General features: G+C 50.8%; 1 protein-coding gene across 4 annotated transcripts; it reads left to right on the top strand.

Moving 5' to 3' along the window:
• Positions 1-857: 857 nt before the first annotated feature.
• On the top strand, positions 858-21,103 carry LOC135180481 (major facilitator superfamily domain-containing protein 1-like). 4 transcript variants are annotated; one of them, XR_010304442.1, is made up of 13 exons: positions 858-979; positions 3,059-3,157; positions 3,924-4,035; positions 6,892-6,927; positions 7,170-7,226; positions 8,468-8,624; positions 9,136-9,233; positions 10,308-10,420; positions 11,685-11,732; positions 12,619-12,679; positions 16,633-16,747; positions 17,945-18,694; positions 20,696-21,103. XR_010304442.1 is itself a non-coding variant. In XM_064152936.1 (12 exons), the coding sequence occupies exons 1-12, from the start codon at positions 892-894 to the stop codon at positions 18,080-18,082; spliced, it is 1,122 nt and encodes a 373-aa protein (XP_064009006.1). In that variant the 5' UTR covers positions 858-891; the 3' UTR covers positions 18,083-18,830. The 4 variants fall into 4 exon arrangements, 3 of the variants coding, with proteins under 3 accessions (XP_064009006.1, XP_064009007.1, XP_064009008.1); XM_064152936.1 differs by lacking the exon at positions 20,696-21,103 and having other exon boundaries at positions 17,945-18,830; XM_064152937.1 differs by lacking the exons at positions 6,892-6,927; positions 20,696-21,103 and having other exon boundaries at positions 859-979; positions 17,945-18,830.
• Positions 21,104-21,550: the final 447 nt, after the last annotated feature.

Here is a 21,550-nt window from a genome sequence, read left to right on the forward strand (position 1 = left end):
TGCTCGAGGGGTGCCCCAGAGACTTGAGGGATGCTGTTCTGCTGGACTTACAGAATGTCAGGTTGGAGATCTCAAGGGTGATCTGGTCCAGAAACACCTTTTTTGCAAGGACTGAGTGTGGTATAAATGTAACAGACTGCACCGCTAAGTTCAGTTCTGGTGTCTCCAGCACAAGAAGGACTCAGCTGTTGAAGTGAGTCCAGAGGACGCCACAAAGATTATCCAAGGGCTGGAGCAGCTCTGCTGTGAGCAAAGTCTGAGGGAGCTGGGGGTGTTCAGCCTGGAGAGGAGAAGAAAGCTCCACGGGGACCTTAGAGCTGCCTGCCAGTGCCTGAAGGGACCCTGCAGGAAGGCTGCAGAGGGACTTTTGCTTTGGGTGTCTGAGACAGGCCAAGGGGGAATAGTTCGAAGCTGAAGGAGAGCAGGGTTAGACTGGAGCTGAGGAAGAAGTTCTGCAGTGTGAGGGTGGTGAGACTCTTGAAAGAGGCTGCCCAGGCAGGCTGTGGGTATCTCCTGTCTGGGGGTGTTGAAGGCCAGGCTGGAAGAGACCTTGAGTGCAGCTGAGACTAGTTGAGAAGTGTCCCTGGGCACAGAGGGGAGGTTGGAGCAGATGAGCTCTGATGTCCCTTCCAACCTGAGCCATTCTGTGTAGGAGATTTCAGTTCTTGTTGGTGTTTTCTTGTTGCAGTGGTTTGTTTCTTCCACGTGCTGACCAAAGCAGCAGGGACCAGTTTTATCGGTGCCGCTGGTGGTTCGCGTTCCCTGGGTAGCATCTTCCCTGCCTCTTACAAACACTTCAACCAGCAGTCTGCCTCACACTGCTTTTCAGTTCACCCAGTTGTGAAATGATTCCTCACATGCTTCTCTTCTGCCTAGGGGAGCACAGTCAACATGAACACCATGACCTGGATATACTCCAGAGTTCAAGACCTTGTGGGCTATACCGGTCCTACTACTCTTGGGCTGACTCTCATGATAGGTCAGTAACTGGACTGATACCACTTGCTGCTGTAGGCTTCTGAACCTGAGGAGTCTGCTGAAGTGTTAATCATTTCTTACTGATGGGAAGGTAGGATGAGGATATTTGAGAGGAGGAGGAGAAATTCACATCCTGCTGATGTTCTTGGGCAGGGTGTGTGATTACTGCAGCTGATGAGGGGAGACCTTAGTGCAGCCTTCCAGTGAGCTGCAGGAGAGCTGGAGAGGGACTTTTGATCAAGGAATGGGGTGACAGGACAAGGAGTGATGGCTTCAAATTGGAAGAAGGTGGATTGAGATTGGACATTAGGAAGAAATTCTGCCTCATAAGGGTGATGAGACACTGGCACAGGCTGCCCAGGGAGTTGTGGATGTCTCCTCCCTGGCAGTGTTGAAAGCCAGGTTGGATGGGGCCTTGAGCAACTCAGGGTAGTTGAAGATGTCCCTGCTGATGGCAGGGAGGTTGGAACAAGATGGTCTTTAAAGTCCCTTCCAACCCAAGGTCCATTGCCAACCCAAACCATTCTGGTTTTTGTGGCTGCCAAATTCAAGTGTGTACTTTATGGAGATGAAACTGCATCAGTGCAGGCTGGGAGGTGATCTGCTGCATCTGCTGCCCTGTGGAGAAGGAGCTGGAAGTGATGCTGGACTGCAAGTTCTGCATGGGACAGCAATGTGCCCTGGTGGGCAAAAAGGACAATGGGGTTCTGGAGGGCATTAAGAAGAGTGTGAGCAGCAGATGGAGGGAGGTTCTGCTCCCCCTTTGCCCTGGTGAGACCTCATCTGGAATACTGCATCCAGTTCTGGGCTCCCAGTTCAAGAGGAACAGAGATCTACTGGAGAGAGTCCAGGGGAAGGCTACAAGGATACTGAAGGGACTGCAGCACTGCCTGATGAGGAGAGGCTGAGAGCCCTGGGGCTGCTTAGTCTGCAGAGGAGAAGGCTGAGAGGGGATCTGAGCAATATCTATCAATATCTGAGTGGGTCAGGAAGGAAGGAAGGGACAGTGACAGGGACAGCCTCTGCTCACTTGTGCCCTGGCATAGGACAAGGGGCACTGGATGGAAACTGCAGCAGAGGAAGTTCCACCTCAACATGAGGAAGAACTTCTTGACTGTAAGGGTCTCAGTGCACTGGCACAGGCTGTCCAGAGAGGTTGTGGAGTCTCCTTCTCTGGAGCCTTTCCAGCCCTATCTGGATGTGTCCCTGTGTGACTGGTGCTAGATTTTGTGGTCCTGCTCTGGCAGAGAGGTTGGACTGGAAGCTCTCCAGAGGTCCCTTCCAACCCCTGACATCCTGTGGTCCTGTGAAATCTTTGTTGTTCTTTGAATAAAGGACAGGCTTGGCAGATTCCCTGAGGGGCAGATTCCCCGAGGGGTTTCTTGTCCAAGCTTGTGTGTGGCTGTTTGATATTTAAAGGTGACATTTCAGCCATCTTTGGGTCCTTTAGAGGTATGGTTATTGAGGCCCTGGTGTTGCTAACAAGGCCCAGGCTTTGTAGCTCTTCTTAGGAACTACTGATAAGGAACTGAGTGGGAGTAGTGCTAACACTTTACGTAGAACAAATGTTTGTGCTGCAGTTCTGGTCTCTGGTGGCAGGCATCAGCATTCACACCTTGAGGCTGCACACCTGTGGAATCTCAGGCATTAGATAAGGTGGTGTGAAACTTAGTTTGTGGCACCAGCTGTGCTTTAAAGCCAAGCTGCTGCTGTAGTCACCAGCTCAGGATGTCTCCCAGGAGGCCTTATTATGGCTCTCCAATATCTGAAGGGGGCAACAGGAAAACCAGGGAGGGAGTGTTTAGGCTGTCAGGTCGTGATAGGACTGGGGGAATGGATCCAAGCTAGAGGAGGGGAGATCGAGATTGGACATTAGGAAGTTTTTCAGCATGAGGGTGGTGAGCCACTGGCACAGGTTGCCCAGGGAGGTGTTTAAGGCCAGGCTAGATGTGGTTCTGAGCAACCTGCTCTAGTGTGAGGTGTCCCTGCCCATGGCAGGGTGTGTGGGACTAGATGATGTTTGAGGTCCCTTCCCAGCCCTGACAATTCTGTGATTCTGTGCCACCTTGGCTTCTTGCAGGGAGTGTCACATGTCTCTTCTCACTCTGCTGTGCATTAATTCTGGCTTACCTGGACAGGAGAGCAGAGAAGCTGCTTTGTAAAGAGCAAGGCAAAACAGGTGAGTGGCGTGGGGGTGCTGGGTGTCTTAGGCTTTGTTCTGGAACAGACCCAGTTCCCCTGGGCAGGCTTTGCACTGGAGGGAATTGGGTGGCTGGTGCTTAACATCTTTTCCACAGTCAGAGCTTTGATCATCATTTCTTAGTTCATTTTTATATCAGTAGGAAGCTTTGACACTTTTAAACACCACTATACAGGCAGGTCACCATCTGCTTGCTGTATAAAGCTTCTGGAGAGCCTCCCAGTTCACACCAGTTTGATCTGTGCCACTGCCACTGGTACTTTTTTGGCTGGAATTAGTATTTTATCTCCTTTAATAGGTGTGCAAAATCAGGCAGCTTTTCTCCCTCAGCTTCTGGTGCTTCCAGTTTTTTGGGGGGAGGGAATATTTAGACCAATTAAACACAAATGAATAAATTAAAGATCCAAGAGCTTACAAGAGGAAGGCTTCAGACATGCTTTTTGCCAGCTGGTTAAACATCTCCTGGCACAAAGTGGGTTGTATTTAATCCTGCAGCACAGCACTTAAAGAGCTTAAAAGCACCCCTCTTGTTTAGGAGACTTCAGCTTCACATGGGAGTGAGACAATTTGTTGTTGGCTTTGGCAGTGTTGATTTAGGGTTTGGATGTCCTTCAGCAACTCTCCTTGTGTAAAGATAGTGCTGGGAAGTGGTGCTTTGGGATCACCTGGCTGTTTGTTCAGTGTGGATGAATTTCAGCTGTGCTTCTCTTGACTCAAACCAGTTTTATCTCTTGCTCCACTCCAGGTGAAGTGATTAAGCTCACTGATGTGAAGGACTTCTCTCTGTCCTTGTGGCTTATATTTGTCATCTGTGTCTGTTACTATGCTGCAGTCTTTCCTTTCACTGGACTTGGAAAGTAAGTGGCTGTCACTTCTGTGGCTCTTCCCCTTGAGCTTGGCTGGGATTAACATGGAATTGTTGTGGTTGGAAGAGACCTTCCACAATCACCCAGTCCAACCCTCAACCCAGCACCACCATGGCCACCAAACCATGTTCCACAGTGCCATGGCCATAGGTTTCTTGAACACCTCCAGGGATGGGGACTCCACTACCTCCCTGGACAGCCTGTGCCAACCCCTGACCACCCTTTCCACAAAGAAATTGTTCCTAATTGTTGTGGAGGCAGGAAATTAATGTGGCTGAGTCAGGAATTGTAGAATTATTTTATTTCCCTGCAAACCCTGCTCCCAGACTAGATACAGAACTAGTTTAGGTTTATTTACAGGCTCTGATTCAGTCAGGAATTCTTCACACCGTGCTATGGACAAATGCAGAGATTTAGGAAGTCAGGAAATGGAAAAGGCTAAGCTACAAACACAGCTTTACCCCACTACCAATCAGGCTGGGCAGAGAATTAAGGACACAGCAGGCAGTACTCACAGAGGTGAAATAGGTATTGAGCAGTGACCTCTTGCTGGATTCCTCTGTGGCTCAGTTGCCTTCCAACACTGCAAGCAATGTCCAATAGTCTGGATCCATGAGGCAGAAGTCCAGGGTGGGTGGCAAAGCTGCCAAACTCAGAAGTGTCTCTGGACACAGCTGCCACAAGGCAGGGACTCATGGAAGCAACACTGCCTCAGCAGTGGCAGAGGGGAACCAAACTGCTCAGGTCTGCCCAGTTTGGAATAGCAGCCAGGAAATTGGCTGCAATATAGCCTCAAAGTAGCCAGGGCTGGGTGCCACCAGCAGCTCTCTCAAAGGACCCCAGGACTTGCCAAGCTTGCAAATCCTTGCAAAGTGGTGTAAAAGTAGGGAGAGCCCTCCAAAAGCAGGGACAGTGTAAAACAGAGCCGTGCAAAACGGCAGGAGCTGTCCAAAAGCAGGGGTGGTCCAAAACAGGAGCTCCATCAGGGCAGGCACCTGTCCTGTCGGGAGCTGTGTCAGGGTGGGCGCCTGGAGCCTTCTCCCTTGCTCTGCTTATGCTTTCCTAGACAAAGTGTCCGTATCCCCTTTTGTCCTGGCTGTGAAAACCCAGCCAGCCACCAGCCCGATTCCAGAGCAGTTAGCACAGGTGAGCACAGGTGTAGAAAGGAGCCTTTTGCTGTTCCCCCTTCAAGCCTGCAGAGGGGGGAGGAGAAAGCAGTTTTTATGCTGCCACCTTCTCCCCATGCAAACCTTCGGGGGAGAGGAAAGGAGCGTGGAGTGCTCTGGAACCTAATCTCCAAGCTGAACCTCCCCTGGCACGATTTGAGGCCGTTTCTTCTCATCCTGTCAGTTGTTACTGTGGAGAAGAGACCTGTGGGAGGACGGAGACCGGTGCGGCGAGAGATCGGGGCACTGAGAGTCGGCTCTGTGGCTTCTGCGCAGCAGTGCAATTTATTAGGGCGATGCAACGACCTTTATAGCCCCCAAAGGGGGTGTAGACAACTAACTTAGCTTAAGATTGGTACAAGTGGAAGGTACAGATTGGCTCCAAGTTAAGTGCAAGGCAGAGATAGGTTAGCTTACAGTAAACACCTTGAGGCTCCCACCCAGGGGGGCTGGCCAGAGTCAGCCCCCTGGGCTGTGCCCGCCCCAGGGGCCGGCAGATTCCACCCCCTGACAGCTGTGCGTGGGTTGCTCATGGTTCCCAGCTTAGGCCCCTGGGAGCCTCAAGGCTCCAAGGACACTTCTCATCACGGGGTCTGATGTTTACATTTCATACTTTGCTGCAGGAGAAAGCTTCCCACAGAGACCAACCCTGACCTGGCTCCAATCTCCCTTCAGGGAGCTGTAGAGCGCATTGAGGTCTCCCCTCAGCCGCCTCTCCTCCCGGCTGAACACCCCCAGCTCCCTCAGCTGCTCCTCCCCAGCCCTGTTCTCCAGACCCTTCCCCAGCTTTGCTGCCCTTCTCTGGACCTGCCCAAGCCTCTCAGTGTTCTTCTTGGAGTGAGGAGCCCAAACTGAAGGCCGGATTCAAGCTGTGGCCTCCCCAGTGCCCAGTGCAGGGGACAACAATGGTTGTAACTATCTGCTTGCAAGGGTAAGCTAATCAGTGCAAGCTAATTCGAAGACCCTCAGACAGCTACAGGTCCCCTGCTGTGCCAGCAGGTCTGTGCTGTGCTTTGCCATGTCTCCTCTGGTATGTGGGGAGATGATTGTCTCCCTCTGCTCACTTCTAGTGAAACCTCAACCTGACGATTGTCTCCAGCTCTGGAGTCCTCAGCACAGACAAGGACCTGTTGGAGCAGGGCCAGAAGAGGCCACAGCAATGCTGGCAAGGCTGGAAGGGCTCTGCTGTGAGGCCAGGCTGAGAGAGTTTGGCTTGGTCAGCCTGGAGAAGAGAAGGCTCCAGGGAGACCTTCTGGTGGCCTTGCAGTGCTTAAAGGAGCTGAGCAGAAAGCTGGGGACAGACTTTTGAGCTGGGGCTGTTGGGACAGGACAAGGGGGGATGGTTTGAACTGCGGGAGGGAGACTCAGGCTGGAGAGAAGGGAGAAATGTTTGACACTGAGGGTGGTAAGAGCCTGTCCCAGGTTGCCCAGATTGGTGCCAGAAGCCCCACCCCTGGCACCACTGCAGGTGAGGTTGTTTGGAGCTGTGAGCAACCTGCCCCAGCTGCACCTGTGCCTGCTGGCTGAATGTACTTGGAATTAGAAACAGATCTCTTGAACTCAGTGCAGGTTCTGTGCTGAGTGAGGTGAAAACCACTGAGGTGACTTGGAGAGAGCCTCAAGTCAGTGATGCAGGCACCTCTGCTTTGCTTCTAAAAGTTGTCCCTTTGGTCTCTTACAGTGTGCTCAGTGCTAATGTCTGCTGGTTGGGTTACAGGTTGGTTCCATACTTTGGATGTTTATCCCAAAGTGTGATTTTTAAGCAATCCTTAGAGCATAGATCTGCTAAGAAGCTCCTAAACTCCTCCTAAATGAAGACTTGTGATGGGCTGTTTATGTCCAAGCTACATTTAAAAGCTTCCTGTGGAGTCCTTATGCTCACATCCTCCTCCTGTCTTTGTCTGGATCAGGTTTTTCTTCTGCAGTGCTCCAAATCTTTTGTTTTTTTTCCTCCTTTAGGGTTTTCTTTATTGAGAAATTCAATTTCTCACCTCAAGAAGCAAGTGCAATTAACAGGTATGTTGTGCTTGACTCTCCTCCTAGGGGGAGATTCTGTCTTTGGGCTCTATGTGGGGGGGGGAGGTTTTGGGATCTGCTGTGGCTTGAATTCCAGAAGCCAAATTTCACATGGCCTAAGGACAGAGTGGGAGGTGTGGATACCTGTTGTAGGTATTCCTACTGAGGAATCAGAAACTCAAAGCTCTCCTGGCAGGGTATTATTTTGCTATTTGATTTTTTTCCTAAGTGATAGAAGCAGTTCAATGAACAAAATTCTCCTACTTAGCAGAGGAATTTGTGATGTGGCATAAAACCAGGCCAGCAGAACCCACTGACATTGCTTGAAGATTGAATGGGTTGAAGCTTGAGAAAGGGTAGATGGAGACCAGAGATTAGGAAGAAGTTCTTTAGAGGGAGGGTGGGGAGGCTCTGGCACAGGTTGCCCAGGCAGGCTGTGGATGTCCCCTCCCTGGAGGTGAAGGCCAGGTTGGATGAGGCCTTGAGCAATCTGTTCTAGTGGGAGGTGTCCCTGCCCATGGCAGGGGGTTGGAACTGGGTGAGCTTGAAGGTCCCTGCAAACCCAAACTGTTCTATGAATCTGTGGACCTTAAGGCTGGGAATTCACAGAATTCAGTTTGCTGAAGAGGGTGAGAAGCTTAATAACATTTAACTTGCACCACCTCCACCCTCCCCCTGGGGCTGGACTGTGTGAAGTGGGATGAAAGGGTGAAAAGATACCATACAAAGGCCAGAGCTACACACAGCTCATGCTGCTGAACTGAGATACTTCCTGGGTGCATAGGATGGGTTGGGTTGGAAGGGAACTTCAGTATCATCCAGTTCCAACCTTCTGCCATGGGCAGGGACACCTCCCTCTAGAGCCCAGGATGCTCAAGGCCTCATCCAGGCTGGCCTTGAACACCCTTCAAGGAGGGAACATCCACAGCCCTCCCTGGGAAACCTCTGCCAGTGTCTCCCCACCCTCACTGTCAACAATTTCTTCCTAACCTCTGGTCTCAATCCACCCTCTTCCAGCTCAAAGCCATTGCCCCTTGTCCAGTCACTCCAAGCCCTTGTTCTCATGTCCTCAGACCTTTTGGGAATTTCAGTTTCTGGAACCTGGGGAGTGTTTGGTGTTCTTATGGTCTCACAGTAAGAAGGGTGGCAGTGCTCACAATGTGGTGACCCTTGTCTTGTGTAGCATCTTGAGCTGACCCTGGCTGGCTGCTGTTCAGTTCTTTGGTTTGGTTCTTTTGCAGCATTGTCTACATCATCTCAGCACCCATGTCCCCAGTCTTTGGATTGCTGGTGGATAAACTTGGCAAGAATATCATCTGGGTTTTGTGTGCTGTTGTCACCACACTTGCTTCTCATATGATGTTGGCCTTCACTTTCTGGAACCCCTGGATAGCAATGGTAATGAATTCTCTGAGACTGACAGCTTGAAGATGACAAAATCACAGATCTCAGGATGTTAGGGGTTGGAAGGGACCTCTGGAGACCTTCCAGTCCAACCCTCCTGCTGGAGCAGGATCACAAAATCTAGCACAGGTCAGATAGGAGGACATCAAGACAGGGATAGAAAGGCTCCAGAGAAGGAGTCTTCTTATCTGGAGAGCTCCAACCCACCCTGCTTACTGTGATGCTGGGCAAGCTGCTGTGGGAGGGGGTTGGACAGGATGATCTGCAGAGGTCCCTTGTGCTGCTGCCTCTGAGCTCTTTACTCAGTGCTGATTAGGTAGGGTTCAGTTTGTGGGTTGCTCCTGGAGAAGTTCTCTCTCCTAAATGTGAGAATTTAGCCAGAGTGATAAGAGTGGAACTCTCTTTTTACTCTTTTGGATAAAGGGAGACTCAGCATGTTCAGTATCTTGGCTGTGAAGCCCTAATAAACCTCACCTAACATCTCTTTCCTTGTTCTTACTTCTAGTGTTTGCTAGGAGTGGCTTACTCCTTGCTTGCCTGTGCCCTGTGGCCCATGGTGGCCTTTGTTGTTCCAGAACACCAGCTGGGAACTGCTTATGGCTTGTGAGTACTGAGATTTGTCTGTGCTGCTCTGCAGTGTCCACGTGTGGTACCACTGAGCTGCTGAAGCACTTCCAACTTAGATTGATGGGGCAAGGTGCAACAAGGCCAAGTGCTGCATCCTGCACTTGGGGCACAACAGCCTCATGACAGCACCAGCCTTGGGGCACAGTGGCTGGGAACTGCCTGGTGGGAATGGCCTTGGGAGGGTCAGTCAGCAGCAAGTGGAGATGAGCCAAGGTGTGCCCAGGTGGCCAAGAAGGCCACCAGCAGCCTGGCCTAGTTCAGCAACTGTGGGCAGCAGGAGTGGGGCGGGGATGGTCCCCATGTGCTGGGCACTGGTGAGGCCACAGCTTGAATCCTGCCTTCAGTTTGGCCTTCTCACTCCAAGAAGTACACTGAGGGGCTGGAGCAGGTCAGAGAAGGGCAACAAAGCTGGGGAAGGGGCTGGAGAACAGGGCTGGGAAGGAGCAGCTGAGGGAGCTGAGGGTGTTCAACCTGGAGGAGGCTGAGACCTCATTGCTCTCTGCAACTCTCTGAAAGGAGGCTGGAGCCAGCTGAGTATTGGTCTCTTCTCCCAAGGAACAAGCAACAGGAGGAGAGGAAATGGTCTCAGGTTGCTCCAGGGGAAGTTTAGCCTGGACATGAATAATGATTTCTTCCTCTAAAGAGTTGTCAAGGCCTGGCCCAGGCTGGCCAGGGCAGTGGTGAAGTTCTACCCCTGGAGGGGTTTCAAAGCTGTGTAGCTGTGGTGCTGAGGGCCAGGGTTCAGTGGTGAGCTGGCAGTGCACTCCATGACCTTAAAGGTCTCTCCAGCCTGACTCCGTGATTGTGCCAGGTGAATGCTTGCTCCAGGCTGATCAGGAGGCCTGGTGCAGTTCCAGGATGAGTGTGTATGGTCAAACACCTGCTTGTGGCACATGCACAGAAACTTGTGCAGTATGATAGAGTCAGCACTCAGTGGTAGGTCAGGAGAACCAGGGAGAAGTCTACTTCAGTGGTTGCTGAGTGCCACTGCTGCTGCTGTTTGCTTTGCAACCCCTTTTCTCTCCTGGTCACCTCTGGTGTCTCTGGCAGCATGCAGTCCATCCAGAACCTTGGCCTGGCCATCATTGCCATAGCAGCTGGGATGATCCTGGACACCAAGGGATACCTGTTCCTTGAAGTCTTCTTCAGTGCCTGTGTTTGCTGTAAGTATGCAAACCACTAAAGATGGCTTCTGGCTGCTCAGGAAGCTTTCTTGGGCTTTTCTTTTCCTCCCTGTTTCCTGCCAGCTGGTAGTAATTGCTTGCTTACAGGTAGAGGCTTGAGCTGGGGCAATACTCAAAGTCACCCAGGCTTGGTAAACTTACATCTAGAGGGTGGATGCTTTGCTGGGTGAAGAACTGCCTGGATGGCTGGACCCAAAGAGTGGTGGTGGATGGAGTTAACTGCAGTTGGTGGCTGCTCACCAGTGGTGTTCCCGAGGGCTCAGCACTGGAGCCAGTTCTCTTCAATACCTTCATCAGTGAGGGGATTGAGGCACCCTCAGTGAGTCTGCAGATGACACCAAGCTGGGTGGCAGTGTTGAGCTCCTTGAGGGTAGGGAGGAGGTCCAGAGGGATCTGCACAGGCTGGAGTGATGGGCTGAGGTTTAACAAGGCCAAGGGCTGTGTCCTGCACTTGAGTGACAACAGCTTCATGAAAACTCCAGGCTTGGGGCAGAGTGGCTGCAAACTGCCTGGTGGGAAAGGCCTTGGGAGGGTTGGTCAGGAGCAAGTAGAGATGACCCAGAATGTGCCCAGCCCCCCAGTAGCCTGGCCTGGTTCAGCCACAGTGTGGCCAGCAGGAGTGGGGCAGGGATGATCCCCATGTGCTGGGCAGAGGTGAGGCCACACCTTGAATCCTGGGTTCAATTTGTGCCTCTCCAAGAAGGACGTGGAGGGGCTGGAGTGGGCAAGAAAGCTGGGGAAGGGTCTGGAGAGCAGGGTTGGTAAAGAGCAGCTGAGGGAGCTGGGGGTGTTCAGCCTGGAGGAGTCTGAGGGAGGACCTTCTGTCTCTCTGCAGCTCCCTGAGAGGAGGCTGGAGCCAGGTAGGGGCTGGTTCCTTCTCTTTCATTACAAGGAATGAGCGACAGGCTGAGAGGGCACAGCCTCAAGTTGTTCCAGGGGAGGTTTAGCTTGGACATGAGGAACAAATTCTGCCCCAAAAGGGTTGTCAAGGCCTGGGACAGGCTGCTCAGGGCAGTGCTGGAGTGCCCATCCCTGGAGGGATGAGAACTAAAACTAAAGTAGCCTTTTGCAGTTCAGAGTGGAACCTTGCAGAGCAATGAAGACTTGCTTCAGGCCCAAACCTCCCCTCAGGAATGACCTCTGTGAAGGAGTTTAGCTGTTGGCTGTGCTCAGGCTGTTCCCCTGTCCCTGTAAATTTACTCTCAGCTAAAATTGTTGCTTCTTCTTTTTTCCCTTTCCCCAGTGTCACTAACAGCTGTGGTCATGCTGTACTTTGTGAATCACCTCACAGGTAAGGGTTTTCAGCTCCTCTTCACAGCTTTTAATCGTCACTGTTGAAACTGAATGGATTGGGAGTGGTTATGAAGGTAGCTTATGGTACCAGAAGCAGCTCTTGACCAGGAAAGTGCATCAGGCTTGAGAGCTTACTTTGGATCCTGATTTTCCTTGCTCAGGTGATTATGGGCACCTTTGCTCCTCCTTTTTAACCTGACTTTCTACTTCACTAAGTATGCAAGACCAGGTTGGATGAGGCCTTGAGCAACCTGGGCTCTAGAGGGAGGTGTCCCTGCCCATGGCAGGGGGTTGGGATTTGATGGTCTTGAAGATTTCTTCCAACCCATTTATGCACCCAGGAAATACCCAAGTTCAGCAGAATGAGCTGTGTGTAGCTCTGGCCCTTCTGTGGTATCTTTTTCCCCTTTCATCCCACTCCACACAGTCCAGCCCCAGAGGGAGGGTGGAGGTGGTGTAAGCTGAATGCTATTAAGCTTCTCACCCTCTTCAGCAAACTGGATTCTGTGAATTCCCAGCCTTAAGATTCAGAGAATAGTTTGGGTTTGCAGGGACTTTCAAGCTCATCCAGTTCCAACCCCCTGACACAGGCAGGGACACCTCCCACTAGAACAGATTGCTCAAGGCCTCATCCAACCTGGCCTTCACCTCCAGAGAGGGGACATCCACAGCCTGCCTGGGCAACCTGTTCCAGAGCCTCCCCACCCTCCCTCTAAAGATTTTCTTCCTAACCTCCAGTCTCCATCTGCCTTTTCTTAAGCTTCAACCCATGCAACCTTCAGTTGTCAGCTGCTCTGAGAACTTCTGCAGTGAGCTATGCCAAAGCAATCAAACCACAAAAGAGCCACTGTTGAGGTTCACAGTGCCTGTTCCTTCTGTTGCAGGTGGTGAGCTCAACTGGTCTGCAAAGAAAAGGGAAAAAATGCAACAGGTAGCTGCAACTGAGTAAGTACAAAGCAAACCAGAGAGTGGTGTCCTTGTGAAGCTGATGGGATCAAGTAGATGCCTGCCTGCAGTCAGTCTCTTGTAGGGCTGCACTTGGGGTTGGCTTTTATTTTCCTTCTTCCCAGTCAGTGGTAGGATTTCCTTTTGCTGCCTCCTGTGAGTGAACAATGAGATGAAGCAGCAGTTAACCAGGTGTCTTCTCCTGGCACTCTTCCATCCTGTTTTTCCTTATTTCTCTTGGCTTCCAAGCGAGTGGAACTGAACTGTGCTTCAGATGTGCATTTTGTGCATTTCTCTGGCAAGTGCCAGCCTGGGTACTTGCAGCAAAGGTTTGCTGGCTGTGATGTCAGGTGCTGCATGGACTGAATTCTGTGTCCTTGAAAGCTGCATCTCCTTTCAGAAGAGGCTACACTCCAGTCCTGCCCCCCTCACTTTGACCTTGCTCCTCTTAGAATCACAGAACCGGTTTGGTTGGCAAACATGGTTGAGTCCAGCCATGAACCCAACACAGCCAGGTCACAGCCCTCAGCACCACATCTCCACCTCTTTTGAGCCTCCAGGGATGGGGACTCCACCACTGCCCTGGGCAGCTTGATCCAGGGCTTGACAGCCCTTTTGGGGAAGAACTTGTCCCTGTGTTGGACATGAGGAACAAGTTGAGACCATTTCCTCTTGTCCTGTTCTTCGTTCCTTGGGAGAAGAGACCAACCTGAAGTCTCAGTTCAATTTGTCTCTGCAAACTGTGGCTTCATTCTAAACTGTAGCACCAATTGAAGCTTGGTTTGTGGTCAAAACTGTGTCAAAAATCTCACAATGGTTTGGCTTGAAGTGACCTCAGAGCTCGTCCATTTCCACCCCCTGCCCTGGGCAGGGACACCTCTCACCAGCCCAGGTTGCTCAGGGCCTCATCCAGCCTGGCCTTGAACACCTCCAGGGAGAGAACATTCACAATCTCTCTGGGCAACCTGTGTCTGTGTCTCCCCACCCTCACTGTCAAGAATTTCTTCCTGATCTTCACTCTGAGTATCCCCAAATGTTGATTACAGTGAAAAGCTTCCATTATTAGGAATGGGGGCAGGGATATTTCAGTGTAGTGGAACTAACTTTCTTCTGAAGGGAATGGAGCATTTGAGCTGGGTGAAAGGCAGAAACATGGTAAGCAACTTTGGGCAGTTTATCTGACTAAGCTAACTTCATCCTGTGGGAGGCTTGGGTGTCCTCCTTTCTTCTCTCTGGAAAATAAGGACAGTGATGCTCTTCAGAACAATTTAAATTGTCTTCTGTGGCCTTGACAAAACATTGGTGAAGTGTCAGTCTCAGAGTCTCAGCATGATAGGGATTGGAAGGGACCTCTGGAGATCATCCAGTCCAACCACTGCAGAGTTCTGCACCTGGGCAGGACCAGTCCTCACTGTCAATACAGGCTGGGGGAGGAGGAAAAGGACTTGGGGCTGCTGGTGGAGGAGAAGCTGGACATGAGCAGGCAGTGTGAGCTTGCAGCACAGAGGCAAATCACAGCCCAGGCTGCATCCAAACCAGCGTTGCCAGCAGGTCCAGAGAGGGGATTCTACCACTTTGCTCTGAGACCTCACCTGGAGTGCTGTGTCCAGCTCTGGAGCTTTCAACACAAGAAGGACATGGACCTGATGGAGCAGGTCCAGAGGATGAAAGTGATCAGGGGCTTGGAGCAGCTCTGCTACAAGGACAGGCTGAGGGAGCTGGGGGTGTGCAGCCTGAAGAAGACCCCAGGGAGACCTCATAGCAGCCTGACAGTGCCTGAAGGGGTTAGAAGAAGGCTGCAGAGGGACTGTTTGCAAAGGCCTGCAGGGACAGGATGAAGGAAATGGCTTGGCTTCAAACTGGAGCAGAGCAGATTGAGATTGGATGTTAGGAACAAGTTCTGCACCATGAGGCTGCTGGAACACTGCAACAGATTGCCCAGAGAGGTGGTCGAAGTCCCACCCCTGGAATCGCTCAAGGTAAGGCTGGACAGGGCTGTGGGCAACCTGATCTAGTGGAGGATGTCTCTGCTGGCTGCAGAGGGGGTTTTGAGGTCCCTTCCAGCCCAGATCATTCTAAAGCAGGGCACCCACAGCAGCTTGCCCAGCAGTACAATGCCCAGGTGGGTTTGGAAGCTCTCCAGACAAGGAGACTCCACAACCTCTCTGGGCAGCCTGCTCCAGGCCTCCAGCACCCTCACACCAAACAACTTTCTCCTCCTCTTCAGATAGAACCTCCTGGCTGCCAGTTTGTGCCTGTTGCTCCTTGCCCTGTTGCTGTGTGCTGTGGGGGGTCACAGAATGCTGTCTTCAGTCATTTTACTCATTAATTTTTTTCACTGCAATGTGTTTTTCAGAAAAGAAATTTGAATAGGAAAATATCATCCAGAAGTGGGGCAGCACTTGATCAGCAGCAGGAGCAGCTTGAAGAATGAGAGTGTGTGGTGGGAGTTTGGTCACTCTGTGCTCTAGCCCTTGGGAAAAGAAGCTAACACCCTAGGGGGAGTGACAAGTTCAATCTGATGCTGTTGTAACCCGATTTTAACTACTGCTAAATCATCTTCTCATTTACACACAGTGGGGTCTAGAATCACAGGACAGTTTGGGTTGGAAGGGATCTTCAAGATCATCCAGTTCCAACCCTCTGCCACGGACAGGGACACCTCCTACTAATTCAGGTTGCTGAAGGACTCTTCTAAACTGGCCTCCAGGCTTGGAACCTGCAACACAGCTCTGAGAACTGGGGCAGTGCTGTCCCTAGCACTTTGGGCTGATCGATGCACAGAACATGTGAAGAAAAAGCCCCTGCCGTGAATAAATGAGCTCACATGCGAACCACTGCCACAGCTCAGGGCTGGGGAGGGCTCTCTGGCTCCACTGGACCGTCCACCTGCTTCCCCTCTCCAGCTCTTTCCCTTCAGACCCGCAGCCACTTCATTGAGGCGCATGGTGTTGAAGCTCTGTCGCTGCAGAGGGCACTGCAGCCTCAGCCGAAAGTGTTCACGAGGATGCTCAGAGGGCTGGAGCTGCTCTGCTGTGAGGCCAGGCTGAGACAGTTGGAGCTGTTCAGTTTGGAGAAGAGAGGGTTTCCAGGAGACCATATTGTGGCCTTCCAGTATCTGAAGTGGGCTAAAAGAAAGCTGGGGAAGGACTTTTTAGGGTGTCAGGTAGTGATTGGACCAGGGGGAATGGATCCAAGCTAGAGGGGAGATTGAGATTAGACATTAGGAAGAAGTTCTGCAGCATGAGGGTGCTGAGACACTGGCACAGGTTGCCCAGGGAGGTGGTGGAAGCCTCATCCCTGGAGGTGTTTTAAGCCAGGCTGGATGTGGCTCTGAGCATCCTGATCCAGTGTGAGGTGTCCCTGCCTATGGCAGGGGGTTGGAACTGGATGAGCTTTGAGGTCCCTTTCAACCTAAACCGTTCTGTGATTGAGAGCTTTGTTTGGGTCTGTCTTCAGAGCAAGAGCCACAGATGCTCTGGACAAGTATTGCCTCTCTTGCAAGAGACTTAACCCCGAGGCTGCTGAGCAGTCTTTTTTTATTTGCATTTTTGAGTCTTTTTTTTTGTTGCTATTGTAACCTTTCTCCTTTGAAGGAGTGAAAATAAAGGGATGGTAAAAAACCAAAACAAACCTGTAACAAGAGCTGACTGAGCACATTGTAATCTGTGAGGTTTCTCTTCCTACCCCACCTAAATAAAAGGAAACTGCAGAAAACAGCCTCATTTTTCTTCCTTTCATACAAATCTCTCTTAATCTGATGCCCAGAGGCTCCCCTCCCTCCCCTGGTGCTCACAGGCTCCCCTCCCTCCCCTGATGCCCACAGGCTCCCTTCTCAACCTCAAGCAGCATCTTCTTAGTTGTTAAAAAGATAACCCCAAGGGCACCAGTTGAAGTTGTTTGAGTTTGCACACCTTGGGGCACATCTATCTTAAACTCATTTTCTTTTCCAGAGCAGAAGAGCAAGAGAGGCTCAGACGTCAAAATGAAGATGATTTAGCTAAATTACAGCCAAAAGCTGATGACTTTGGTTACAGGAATAAATACCTCTCCAAACTAGGAGCTCAGGTATTGGTAACAAAGTTAGGGGTGGGTGAGTGAGTGTGTGTGTGTGTTTTGGGGGGGGTGGTTAGTAACTTAATAGAGCCATGAGATGTTGGTTTTACTTGGTTCCTTGCTTCAAACAGCATCACAACCTCTGCTTAAACTGCTGAATGTTTGCTTGGGCTCAGAAATGGTTTTCAGCAGTGGGAATTCCAAAACCTTATGAGGAAGGTGAATCTGCCTTGAAGGCTGCTGAGCCAAATCAGCTGAGGAGCAAGCTGCTTATGATGCATGGTTGTTTCATTTGATGGGGTTGGGTTTTTTGCACCTACCAGAGAGTTGTTCATCTTTTTTAAAAATGTGAAGTAAAAATTCTCTTTTCTTTTGGTCCAAGCAAATGCTTCAGAGGCAACTCAGGTTCTGTAATTTCAGTGTTACCACTTCAAAAAGTCCTAGCCTTGGAATTTTACTGTCAGGACTTAGCAATGAAGTCTTCATTCAGGGGAAAAAGGGAGTTGAAGAGGTGGTGAATAAAATTATGAGAAGAGTTGAGGGTAGGCAAGTGGTGACTGAAAATTACAAGGAGTACAGGCAAAAAGGGAATTGAGTGCAAGGAAAAGGGAGAGCTGAGGGCAGGCAAGGATTGAGGACAAGCACTGAAGTTTTGGCTTTCACCTGGAGGAATGTTCAACTCCATGCTGAAACTTCCTGGTTTCTTTCCCCTTGTTTGAGTGGAAGCCTTGGTGCTGAGTAGCTGCTTAACCCCTCCAGGCTGCAGTTTCCTTTGTTTTCATTAATGAGAAAGGGTCAATTAGGTAATTCGACCTAGAATTAACCTGAATTCTAAAGTCAAGAGGCTTTTTTGGAGCTGTAGGTGGAGGAGAGGGTGAGTGAGCTTTGCTTGGTTGGCTGAAGGAGTCCTTGTGTCCCATAAAGGACTTTGAGAAGTGACTTTGCTGTGGGGAAAAGTGGCTAACTGCAATAAAGATGTTCCATTAGAGCTGTGATGTTACTAATTACTGTTTGGCCTCTGGGGATTTAAGCAGCCCTGGCACTCCTGGCCTTAAGGGGTTTTCTTGAAGGTACTTCTCAGTGGAGGTTTCTGTACTCTTCCTGGAAGAGTAAGGTCATAGAATTGTTTTGGTGGGAAAGACCTCTAAGATTATCTAGTTCAACACCACCATGGCCACTAAAGCATGTCTCTGTGTGCCTTGTTTGAAGATCTGCAGGGATGGAGACTCCACCACCTCCCTAAGTAGCCTCTTCCAATGCCTGACCACTCATTTTGGTTGGAAGAGAGCTTTGAGATCATCAAGTCCAGCCATCAACCCAGCACTGCCTGGTTGGAAGAGACCTTGAAGATCATCAAGTCCAGCACTGCCTGGTTGGAAGAGACCTTGAAGGTGATTGAGTCCAACCATTAACCCAGCACTGCCTGTTTGGAAGAGACCTTAAAGGTGATTGAGTCCAACCATCAACTCAGCACTGCCTGGTTGGAAGAGACCTTAAAGGTGATTGAGTCCAACCATTAACCCAGCACTGCCTGTTTGGAAGAGACCTTAAAGGTGATTGAGTCCAACCATCAACTCAGCACTGCCTGGTTGGAAGAGACCTTAAAGGTGATTGAGTCCAACCATCAACCCAGCACTGCCTGTTTGGAAGAGACCTTGAAGGTGATTGAGTCCAACCATCAACCCAGCACTGCCTGTTTGGAAGAGACCTTGAAGGTGATTGAGTCCAACCATCAACCCAGCACCACCAAGTCCACCACTAAACCATGTTCTCCAGGACCACATCTTCACAGCTTTGAAACCTTTCCAGGACTGGGGACTTCACCACTCTCTGGATAGCTTGGGACAGACCTTGACACGGTCCAGAGGATTTTTTGACTCCTGGTGGTCCAGATATAATCAGTGCAACTTAGGGAGGAGTCTTCAAGCATGCCAAGCACCTACAGAAGAGCAATGGCAGGTAGGAGAGAAGACCAGGGATCTCCCAGGAGGTCTGAGGTCATCTTCCAGAAGGCCTGAGACATTTTGGTTATGAATTCTGTGTTTTGAAGAACCATCTGAGAAGATCAGGAGAGCAATACACTGACCTGTGATGATTTTTTACTGCTGCTTTCATTGCTCCCTTTGAGATCCAAATTCCTTCTGAGACTGGTGGCTGGAATCTGGTCTAGATTTCCTTCCAGACTTGGGAATTCTGGGTCTTCTAGACTAGTCTAAAATAATGGCTTCTGGCAGCTGTATTTCTCTTGTCTGACTGCTCAGTGAGGTGGTGTTGCTCTTGGGGGTTGACATCTGGATGCACCTTAGGTTCTGAAGCAAGCAGGGCTTCTTTCTCCTGAGAAGCATGGAGAGTTTCTTGGGGAGGTCTGTCTGGGAGAAGACCTCCTTGGGGAAATCTATCTTGGAGGAAGTCTGTGTGAGAGAAGAAGACTTCCTAAGGGAATTCTCTGTTGGGGAAGAAGGCTTCCTATGGGAGGTGTCTGCTGGAGAAGAAGGAGGCTTCTTTGGGGAAGAAGAAGGCTTCCTAGGGGAGGTCTGTGTGGGAGAAGAAGGCTTCCTAGGGGAGGAGTCTGCTGGGGAAGAAGAAGGCTTCCTAGGGGAGGTGTCTGCTGGGGAAGAAGAAGGCTTCTTTGGGGAAGAAGAAGGCTTCCTAGGGGAGGTCTGTGTGGGAGAAGAAGGCTTCCTAGGGGAGGTCTGTATTGCAGTGGTCAAGGATTGACACAGGCTGCCCAAGGAGGTGGTGGAGTCTCCATCCCTGGAGGCATTCGAGAAGGGAAAGCCGTGGCACTTGGGGCCATGGTTTCATGGCCATGGTGGGGTTGAGTTGCAGACTGGATGATCTCAGATGCCTTTTCCAAGCCAGACGATTGTCAGATTCTGTTTCCTGGGCTCTCTGTCACTAGAGGTCAGCACTACAGCATTGATACACCAGAAATGTCTTCTGTGGTGGGCCAAAAAGTCTTCTTTCAAGGCTGTGCCTGCTGTCAGTCACTGCTGTCAATTGTTTCTGTGCCTCTGGAGGTTGGTTGTAGAAGAGAAATGTCTATGCCAAGAGCCTTCAGCAGGAGAAACTTTCTCTTGCTCCTTCTTATGTCAATAACACAAAGGAAGGTGAAAAAGTGACCAAATTTAGGTCTTTTTAAAGCTGATTGGCAGAAGGTTGGAAGGGACCTGTGGAGATCACAGGATCTTGGAATTGTGGCAGTTGGAAAAGACCTCCAAGATTATCAAGTCCAGCTGCTGAGGTAACACCACCATGGTCATTAAGCCATGGTCTATTACCTGATGCTAGAGAGAAGAACCCAACCCCACCTGGCTCCAGTCTCCTTTCAGGGAGCTGTGGAGAGCAGTGAGGTCTCCCCTCAGCCTTCTCTTCTCCAGGCTGAACAGCCCCCGGTCCCTCAGCTGCTCCTCTGAGACCTGATCTCCTACTCCTGCCTGAGGGACTCTGTCCCATCTGTGTCACTTGTTGAAGGCTGCCCTGCTTTGCTGCCACAACTGCCTTTGGTCTTGTGAGGGGATCTGAGCAACGTCTGTCAATATCTGAGGGCTGGGGGTCGGGAAGGAAGGGACAGGGACAGCCTCTGCTCACTTGTGCCCTGGAATAGGACAGGGGAAATGGATGGAAACTGCAGGAGAAGAAGCTCCACCTCAGCATGAGGAAGAACTTCTTGACTGTAAGGGTCCCAGAGCACTGGCACAGGCTGCCCAGAGAGGTTGTGGAGTCTCCTCTGGAGCCTTTCCAACCCTGTCCAGATGCATTCCTGTGTGACCTGTGCCAGATTCTCTGGTCCTGCTCTGGCAGGAAGGGTGGACTGGAAGGTCTCCAGAGGTCCCTTCCAACTCCTGACATCCTGTGGTCCTGTGAAACAAGCACATTGCACTCTTTTGGGGTGATTATATCTATGGATCTCTAAACCTCAGGCTGTTCAATAATTAAAATCCATGCTCCTCTTCATAGCTTAATGAACCAACTTGTTGAGCTGCTCCTGAGCTCTGCCTGCAGCCACACAACAGCTGCTCACCTCAGCAACTGCAGAACGGTGGAGCTGGCAGCCTGCATGGCTCCTGTCAGCTGAAATGATGATGGAACACAACTGGCCACTTGGAACGAAGGCAAGCAAGGTAGGAGCTGCAGAGCAGCTGGGGTGAAATGGTTCACTGATGGCTCTGCAAATGGATGGAAACATCTCAGGTGGCACCAAAATGCTTGTGGGGCTTTGGGCAAGCTGCTTCAGACTGACAATTTGAAGACTTGTCTTTGCAATTCTGCATCATTCAGAGAGCCACAGAATGCCTGCAGCTGATCTTGGTGTGTGTAATGTGCTGCTCTAAGAGTTGTGTACTGGGAGAATGTAGGTTATGGACTCAATGATCTGTAGGTCTTTTCCAAGCAGGTGATTCTGTGACTCTACAAACAATGTTCTGTATTTTTAGGTCCATCCTTTGTGGGGGGGTTATTGTTAAAGATAGCAGCAGGAACAAACTAGCTGAGATGTGATGGTCAAAATCAGGGCACAGAATGCCTTCACAACGTTCACAGAATCCCAGCAGGGTGGGGATGGGAAGGTACCTCTGGAGATCATCCAGTCCAATCCCCTGCTAAAGCAGGGCACCCACAGCAGCTTGCCCAGCAGCACAGTGCCCACGGGGACTTGGCATCTCTCCAAACAAGAGACTCCACAACCTGTCTGGGCAGCCTGCTCCAGGCCTTCAGCACCCTCACACCAAACAAGTTTCTCCTCCTGCTCAGATGGCACCTCCTGGCTTCCAGTTTGTGCCTCTTGCCCCTTGTGCTGTCCCTGGGCACCAATGA

The sequence above is a fragment of the Pogoniulus pusillus genome, chromosome 13 (genome assembly GCF_015220805.1).
Source record: "Pogoniulus pusillus isolate bPogPus1 chromosome 13, bPogPus1.pri, whole genome shotgun sequence".
Lineage (NCBI taxonomy): Eukaryota > Metazoa > Chordata > Aves > Piciformes > Lybiidae > Pogoniulus > Pogoniulus pusillus.